This window comes from Tamandua tetradactyla, chromosome 15 (assembly GCF_023851605.1).
Source record: "Tamandua tetradactyla isolate mTamTet1 chromosome 15, mTamTet1.pri, whole genome shotgun sequence".
Taxonomy (NCBI): Eukaryota; Metazoa; Chordata; class Mammalia; order Pilosa; family Myrmecophagidae; genus Tamandua; species Tamandua tetradactyla.
The window spans coordinates 33,574,993-33,584,094 of NC_135341.1; the positions used below are offsets into that span (position 1 = coordinate 33,574,993).

General features: G+C 54.1%; 1 protein-coding gene across 10 annotated transcripts; it reads right to left on the reverse strand.

Moving 5' to 3' along the window:
- Nucleotides 1-3,225: 3,225 nt before the first annotated feature.
- On the reverse strand, nt 3,226-8,787 carry GLYCTK (glycerate kinase). Of its 10 annotated transcripts, XM_077129073.1 has the most exons (6): nt 7,905-7,945; nt 6,593-7,045; nt 5,648-6,063; nt 5,276-5,427; nt 4,424-4,599; nt 3,226-4,120 (listed from the first exon to the last, which is right to left on the reverse strand). In XM_077129073.1, exons 3-6 carry the CDS (start codon nt 6,022-6,024, stop codon nt 3,254-3,256), a joined length of 1,572 nt encoding a protein of 523 aa, XP_076985188.1. In that variant the 5' UTR covers nt 6,025-6,063; nt 6,593-7,045; nt 7,905-7,945; the 3' UTR covers nt 3,226-3,253. The 10 variants fall into 10 exon arrangements, with proteins under 10 accessions (XP_076985188.1, XP_076985191.1, XP_076985190.1 ...); XM_077129076.1 differs by lacking the exons at nt 6,593-7,045; nt 7,905-7,945 and adding an exon at nt 8,568-8,787; XM_077129075.1 differs by lacking the exons at nt 6,593-7,045; nt 7,905-7,945 and adding an exon at nt 8,165-8,528.
- Nucleotides 8,788-9,102: the final 315 nt, after the last annotated feature.

The window sequence follows — 9,102 nt, forward strand, 5'->3', positions numbered from 1 at the left end:
CACACCCTCCTTGGCTACCTTGCTTCACTGTATCTCCAAACATTCTAACCACACTAAGCCGTGTGTCCCCGGGCAGAGCACAGTTCAGAAGGCCCCGAGTGACTGGGCACAGGGTTGAATTGGGCATACAGATGGCTACACACGCACCCAGGTTCACAGCCACAGATGCATGTACAGATGCAGATAAGTACCTTAATGCATAAAATCCAGAACCCAATTGCACGTAGTTTCCTACCAAAACACAAGCAAAGGCGTTGCCACTCTGAGCCAAGAAGGCACCGACAAATCTGCTTTATGGATCCCTGGAGAGATCAAGAATGGTCATCTACCCATCCCCAAGCCCTTAAGGGGCAACAGGAAGGCAGGAGTAGATCTTCTGGCTCCAGATGAGGAGAATGATCTCATCTCCAGGGCCCAGGGTTTCCGAACCCCAGAGGGTAGGTAAAGGATGGGCAAGCAGGTCCCAATAGGTTCTCATCCGGGTTCTAGGCCCAACTCGCCGTGCAGCCCTAGATAAGCCACCTTCCCTTTGTTTCTCTAGCTGTAAAACAGGGGTTTGGATTAGCTGACACCTAAGGACTGTCCAAGTCTGCCGCCTGGATGCTCTTAGCTCATGCCAAATCGAGAATGGAAGCGCCTGTGAGGCTACAATAAGGAAGCTTATAAGGGGGTTGACTAGGGTTGGAGTCAGAACTCATTCATTCATTTAACATACACTGGGAATCTCCCTGTGCCTGGCACCATGCTAGGTACTGCAGGTGCAGCACTGATAATTAGACCAAGCACTGGCCCTCAGGGAGTGACCTTCCAGCACACAACAGATTGGGGTCAGCTAACCCAGGATGGGGCAGGGTATTTCAGGCCAAGAAGGAATAACTGGAGAATTTTTTGAGTTGTTTGGACAGGGGTTCAGTCCAGTCTGAGCTCCTCCCTGATCCCACTGCTAGTCTGGAGTGCTGGAGGTTGGGTTTTCTCTTTCTGAAGTAGGAGAGGTAAGGATGCAGAACCAGGTGGTGCCTCTGCTCTGCATAGGGGAGGCCAAGACAGCGTTTGGTTCCCTGTCCAGTTACAGTTGACATACCCTCAGTGCCAGCACCAAGGGCCAGGCACCCTCCATGGCTCAAGCCTCCAGTGGGAAAATCTGCTGGTGGTGGCGATGCAGTGAGTGCAGGGGCAACAGAATCCTGAGCCAGAAGAGACAGACGGCAAGAGCAAGAGAGGGAAGCACTTTAATTACCCATAATTGGCATTTATGGAATAAGTAAAGGGTGCTATTGAAGGCTCACTGTGCAGGATTTATCTCATTATTATCTACACTGTGGCCAAATGTACACTTTCTCATATCTGGGGCACTGAGTGAGCAAATCTAATAGGTTAGGTACACAAACGATCTGGCCCCACAAAGACAAGTACAGGGAAGGGGCCAAGGTGGAGCAGGGGGGCCTTTAACAAGACCCCATTCACACCCAACCCCCTCAGGACAACCCAGACCCAGTAAAGAACTTAGAACACACATACATTAGGGACATGGTGGACGGGCCTTAGTCTTGACTCTCCCATTCTGCCCTTGCCTGGGGCTTGGCACCCAGTGCTAACACTAGGCTCCCAGGGCCAGGGCTGAGGCAGGGACAGAGCATATCCAGACGCTGCCAAAGGAGAGGCAGGGCACAGGTGCTGCTGAGACATCACTATCCCCTAAGACTGTGACTCTGGTCAGCAGAACCCTATACCAGCACAAAGGAAAGGGAGCAAGGCCTTGAATCACAGTGGGGTACAAATGCCCCCTTCCCTAACCTCCCTGGTCTTCAGAGCCCAGCTCACCTTGCCCACCTCCCTTCCAACCCTAAACGGCCCTGTGGGATCCAGGTCCCCAGTTACAACCATTGGAAAGGGGGCTGTTTCCAGGAGGAGAGCGTGCCAGCCCTGGCTCAAAGCCCCTCACCACCCTCAGAGAGGTGGGGAAGGCTGGGGTAGAGGAGGGGCCAGTAGCAGCAGCCCCAGGCCCCGCTGTTCTCTATGGCTTTTTATTCCTATGTGATTCTACTGCTCACTCATATAGGGATTGGAGCCTTGGTGCACGGCGGGGATGGCCAACGGAGGACTCTCATACTGAGCAAGGGGGCCTGAGGGGAGCCAAAACAGTATCCCCTTCCTCTCCAAACCCAGGCTGCTCTCCTCTCCACTCCCTTCACTCCTGGCTTGCTCTGGCCTGCTCAGCCAGCTGGAACAGCAGAAAAGGGGCTGGGAGCCCTGTCACTGCTCTGACCTCATCACCCCATCCCTGGAGACCCCATTGCAGAGCTGGCACCAGAGCCTGGACTGTGTCCCCAGGGGAGTTGAAGGAATTGGGAGTGCTGAGCCTGAGAAAATGGAGCAGGCACAAGAAAATAAGCTCCAGCGTCCTATGTGGCTAAGGGTAGACACTGGATAAACGAGCTAAGAGGCAGGGCAGATTTCAGCTCAATCAAAGAAGATGCTACCAGTGGCTAAGAACTGTCCAGACAGAAGGGACATCCCCAGGACAGGTAGTAGGCAGCCACACAGCAAAGTGTTCAAGCAGATGTTGGAGAGACTGTGGCAAGCATGCTACAGGGAAGAATTACAACTGCATGGGTGACCAAGCCCTCACAGACATCAGGGGCTATTGTCCTTAGGCTTATCCTCCCTGGGGTCTCTGCTTTTCCACATTGAGGGTGACTGGAGCCAGGCTCAACACACACAGGTAACAGACAGAAGGGCCCAGACTCATGTTTACATAAACAAGTTCTGAGTATGTCTAGAAGAGAGGGATATAGAAAACGTGTCAGATCCTGGCACAATGGTGCATACTTCACCTGTTCTCTCTTCCTAGCAGTTTCCCTCTGAGTCTTTGCTCTAAAGGAAGATGCACTCAGAACCCAATATGTGATCCCATTTATTTTCGCAGCCTTTCTTGTGTTATTACACAGAATAGATGGGCTTCTGGGCTGAGCAGAGGGACTATTCAGGGGAGAAGAGTGGGGTCAGTGAACTGATGAAAGGGCTCATCCTAGTCTTCAGGTCTACTTGGCTGTCATGGCAGAGGGACAAGGGGCGGGGAATACCAGTGTGGCTGGAGGGGAATGGACATACAGCAAAGAAGGTCTAGGCAGGCGAGGAGGGTGTGAGGCCCATCCAAGCAGCCAAGGTGGAGGTGAAGAAAAGCCTAAAGCCCAGTGAGGTGCTGGGGACTGACTCTGGCCTACCCTGGGCTCCCAAAACATCACCTATGCCATCACTGTGGTCGCAGAAACAAGAAGTGGGCATCCATGACATTGGTGCCAGTCAGGCCTGTGCGGAGCAGATATGCCCCACCCTGGAAGCAGGAGAAGAAGTTATACGAGTCGTTGTGCGCTAGGAAGTTGTCCACATCCAGCCCCTCATCAGCGGCCTGGCTGGCCAGCTCGGGCATGACCCAGGCCCCAGCAGCCTCTGTAGGGCCATCCTGCCCATCAGTACCAGCACTCAAAAACAGCACGTCAATGGGCCCTGGGGGCCTTCGTCCCAGCTCTGCTCCAACGCGCAGGGCCAGCTCTTGGTTCCGGCCACCCTTGCCTGAGCCCCGCAGTTGTACTGTAGGCTCCCCTCCAGCCAGCAGGCAGACAGGGCTCCTAGCCCCTGCCACGGCCTCCAGAACTTCCTCCAGGTGCAAGTCTGAGAGCTGGAGCTCGGTCACCAGCTCCTGGAGTTCTGCCTCCTCTTCCACAGAAGCCCCAGCCCCAGATGGGGTCAGACGGGCTCCTGCCACTCGGGCCAGCAGTCCATAGAACTGTGCTATGCTTTTCACATCACCCTGCATGGCTGTGCTCAGCACTAAGGCCCGGTAGCCCAGCACTTCAGCCTGCCGCTGGGCCTCAGCCAGCGCCAGTGTGTTGGAGCCAATGATGACATTGAGGACATGACCACAGGTGTGGGGTCCACGGGGGTCAGAGTCAGCCTGAGCCAACACAGTCTTCACAGAACGTGGCAGGGCAGCACGAAGTCCATAGCGATTGAGGATGTGCAGGCAATCTTGCACGCTGTGGGTGCTGGCCACAGTTGGGCCACTGGCGATCACCTCCATAGGATCCCCCACCACATCTGACAGAATCAGACTTACCACCTGGGGAACAGTCACAGGGGCCTTAGCTCAGTTCTACCTCCTTCTCAGCCCTGAGTCCATAAGGACAAACTATCCCTTGCACCCACACATCCTCACACTGCCCAGTTTATTTCTTCACCCATTTCTAACCTCTCTCAGGTAGGTTCACAGCACACCTGGCCATTTGAACTTCTCCCCACCCTGTCTGGGATCCCTCCCACGGCTTTACCCACCATCTCTAGGGGCTCCCATACCCTGACCTGTCAATCTGCAGCTGTTCTGGGCTCTCACCTCCCTGGGCTGCCTCGGGGAGGAGTAACTTACCTGGGCAGGGTAGGCAGCCTGAGCCAGCCCCCCACCCTTGAGCTGGGACAGCGCCTTCCGGATGGTGTTCAGCTCCTGGATGGTGGCTCCGCGGGCTGCCAGTAGCTTTGTGAGCATCTGCTTCTCATCCAGTGTAACAGGTGGGATGGGGGCTGGCAGCAGGGCTGAGCCACCCCCTGCAGAAACAGTAAGGGCATCAGGGCTGAGAGGAGAGGTGAAAGGAATGGCAGAGCAGTAAAAGGATGACCCAATCCAGGGGACAAGGCAAGCAGACCAGCAACAAATGAGGTCAGGGATGTAACAGACCCACACTAAGGAAAAGCAGGCTCAGCGTGCCCCCATGTGGACATGCAGTGAATGTGTACAAACCGCTGCTCCCCTGGGCATGTGAGGGTGTCCCTGCCTAGGGATGCCCCAAGTCCAAGCAGGCATGAGGAGAACTATTCCTTAAGAGCTGCAGAGCAGGAGGCAGAGCACATAGAGATAACAGAAGGCAAAGAAGAAGGCTCTGCTGGGGTTGGAGACCTGGGTTCTAGGCCCAGGTGATGCTGGTGCAGGCAGCAGCAACAGCAGTGACATTCTCCAAGAGTTCTGCTGATGTGCCAGGCTCCACACTAGGTACTTCCCATGTACTCTCTCTCCACTACCCAACAAGGCCAGTTTGGCCTGTGGGGAGGACCCACACAACTGGCCCAGGACCACCCAGGAGTCATCCACCCCAGCGCCTCACTGCCTCTCTTGCTCCTAACTCTTCCCTGTGACCCTGGGGGTTCAGACCAACAACCTCTCCCAGATCTAATATCTGGAACCACCCCCACCCCAAATTGTCCTAAGTCAATCTGGTCCCCATACCTGAGATGAGCACCAGCAGCAGGTCATCAGCTGTGAGCCCCTCAGCCAGCTGCTGGATAGCCAGTGCAGCCCGCAGTGCGTCACGGTCCGGCAGGTTGTACTCTGCACCCTCGAACACCTGGACACGGCTATGGGGCTTCAGCAGCATCTCCCTGAAGCATGGGCCAACAGAGAAGTGGTCAAGAGAGACCTAGAGGCTTCTGACTCCTCTCCTCCCACCTCATTTCCAAGCCATACAGGTGAAAGAGCATCAACAAGGATGGATGCCCACTGACACCCATTCTGGACCCAGGCCAGATCCAGGAGAAAAGGGAACCTGGTTGAGGGAGGGAGGCCCCCGGATGATGGGGAGTAGTGCCCACAGTTTCTTACTGCTTGCCAGCATGCTCCAAGGCAGCACAGATTCCCTTGGGAATGCTGATCACACCCTGCACAAGATGCTGGCCCAGCAGCTCCTCAGCTGCAGCTGCCATGCCCAGCACAGCCTTGCCAAAGCCAACCAGGTAGAGGTTTTGTCGCAGTTGGAAGCTCCGGTCCCGCACCTTCAGATGTCCGCTGCTAGGGTCCAAGGCAAGGACCCGATGCAGCATGGGGCCCGGCAGCACAGCACTCACAGCACTCTCAAACAGTTTCCGTGCATGCTCTGCCAGGGCCATGCGACTGGCCAGCCGGACCACAGAGCCTCCCCAGGGTAGCGGGCACAAGGGGGGTCTGGCCAGGCGGGACACAACCTGTAGGGCTGCCGCCATGCCTTGCTGTTCTCAGCACTGCCTGGCACCCATGGCTGCCTAGGGAGAAGAAAGCACCAGTAAGGGCCACTGCAAGGCCAAAAACAGGAAACCCCCACCCCTACCTTACAATTACCCGTCTGAAGTTTCAGGGCTGGGAGACCCCACAGCTGCTGTTGAAGGCATGGGCCATTCGCTAGCCCAAGGAGACTTCCTAAGGCCAGCAGCTGCCTGGTCTTACTCCAGTCAGAGCCCAGCCCTGCCACCCAACCTTGTCTTCCTCTTCTGCAGACCACATGCCAGGCCTCTGGACACTTTGCACTGAGTCCAAAGTTTCTGTTAGCTGAGCCCTCTCCTACGTCACCCCCTCTGGCTGGGAGTTAATAATCCACAGAGGGAGCAATCCCTATCAGTAGGCTCCTCCCTACCCCTTTTCCACCTCCTGCACTTCTGAGCCCTCACCCAGAGGCAACGCCTCTTCCTGGCACTCCTTCCTTGCCTCTTTACCACCTCTTCCGCCAGGAGATTGTTGGTTGTCCCACCGACTAACCCTGAGTCCAGTGACTTCCAGCCTTCTCTATTTCATTACCTCAAGAAATGGGATGGAGAGCCTGGGAAAGCTGTGTCTGTGTGGAGAGGCTTCAGGCTCACCAGGGTACTACCAGAACAGGCCCAGAGCAAATCCTCAGGACATGCAGCCTTAAAAATCCCAAAGCTCTGGCCAGTCTAGCTAGAATTCAGGTTCAAACCATAAATGGCAGCCAAATCTGGTTCAGGGTGGAACCTTATGGAAGTTCCCAGGCACGACATGAAGCCATGTATTGGGGAGCTAAGACAGGAAAGGATGCTCTTCCACCCACATAACTAGCCAGACCCACTTCTGCCAAGAACCCCCGCGTTGGCTGCAAGATTATAAAACAAGTCCTGGGTCACATCTTCCATAGTGATGAGAGTCCAGCAGCTGGAGCAGGCAAGCCAGGATTTCACAGCTGGGCCCAAACAGTCATCTTCCCCATTAGACAACACAAAAGCTAGAAATGCCCTGGGGTGACAGTCAGGAGATGGTGAGGGGTTTCCAGACAACAAAGCCCCAAAGGCATATACTTTAGTAAAAGCCTATGGTAAATGCTGCAAGCTAATTTTATCAGCAAGCATGGATTGAGCAGGGGAAGGAAGCTGGGAATTGGGGTTCTAGCTTTACTATAGGTTTTCTGAATGGCTAGGAAAGCTCCATATCTCTTATTAGGTCTTATCTGCAAAATAAGTTAGGTTGAAACTAAAACTAATGCTCTTCCCCTGACACCCTAGAGCTTCTAACAGTGTTCACTGTAACACTGGAAACCTGGACCCCAAAGGCCAGTTTACCTCACACACAAATAGCCTGGCAACTTCTAGCCCTGTGCAATTTAGCCTGCATAGTTCTTAGCTTTCCCATCAGCAAAAGAAGACCAGCCCTACTGGATTTCTATTCCAAAAGGGAATACAGAGAGTCCTGGCACGGGGGACTCTTAAAATGGTGTCCAGCTTTTGCTAGAGGAACACCTAGCCTCACCCAATTGGAAAGGGGCTAAAGCATCTTAGCATCTAGCAATACTTGGTTTTGAGCATGTAGGCAAATTCTGTAATTTGTTCCCAAAGATCTAGAGGACCCCAGCCTTGCTACTGGATGCCAGAGCCTAGAGCAGGGAGGCATTCAAGGCTAGAGTTGCCAGACAGAATACAGGACGTCCAGTTAAATTTGAATTTCAAATGAACAACGAATCGTTGTAGGATAGGTATGAGATATACTTATACTGAAAAATTCCTCGATTTTTTTAAATTCAAATTTAACTGGACATCGTGTATTTATATTTGCTAAATTTAAGAACCCTACAAGACGTCCTTAAACTTCGGGCCCATACAGTGCGAGGGCCGGAAATCATAAGAAAGCCTCGACTTCGCCACCAAGTAGGATGGAGCCATTTCCGGCTTTCACCTGCCTGTCTCGGGCCCCAGAGGTGACGTCACCCTCCAGCTCGGGCTTCTGGCCTGCCAAGAAAATGGCTCCCGCGGGACGTCGGGTGGTGACAGGAGGTAAGAGACCTCTGCCATTCAGAGCCCCGTCACCCAACCCCAGGACTCACTTCCGGGGACCACGAGAACCCTCACTGCGCAGACTCACAGCCCAGCAGCTTCCCGCGCTGGAGGCCGGAAGTACTTGCGGGTAGCGGAATCCGGAAGTGAGGGGGAGGTGCCGGGTGCCAGCTAGGCTGTGCTCGGGAAGCTGTTGGAACTCTTGGGTCTCGGTCAGGGTAGTCGTGACTACGTGGGGTGCTGCCTAGAGGCCTAGAAGCCTCACTTTCTTCATCTCTACAATGGGACTAACAATCCCCGCCTGACCGGATTGGTGTGGTCCGTCCGTCCTTTATCCTATAGGATCCAATCAGAAGGTAAAGACATGCCGAGCCCTGTTAGATGCAAGGCACTGGGCTGAGCAAGCGGGTTGACGATCACTCCCTCTCTGGAACCAACCCCTTCCGGGGCTGGATTAAGTCGTGGCCCTACCCCTATTGGCCCTTCCTCACCGTGACAATCCCACAACTCGCTGGTTCCCCCTAAAGTGCCACCAAATACAGTTCTGGCTCAACAAGAGTTCTGTTCCGTGATCCTCAAATTACTACATGTTTCGTGACTGCGAATGTCCCTGGTCTCGCCATCTGTGCTCTCAGTCTACGCACTGAGCCGGGCTTGATGTCTTCCCATATTCAAAAGGCAAGTCCCGACCAGACTCCAAGGCACAGAAGAGTACTGTCTCTATTTAACTGACGTGTTATCGGGAAGATGGAATTTGGGGTTACGTCACACATGATACTGCAGATTTCTGAAACTCTTATTGAAATGTTTCTCTCCACCCTGCTCCATCTGGCAGCTGCAGCATTTTTCCGTTGTTCTCCAGACCATGTCTTGTCATGAACTACTCTCCCCCCTCACCCAGCCTCCTGCCCTTCCCAGCTCTCCCAGTTGCGTTTTTCTTTGCCTTTATAATAAAGGATATTTTATTTTCTACCAGTCTCTCCTCATTGCTTGCCCACCCATCAGCAGAACAAGGTGCCTTCAGAA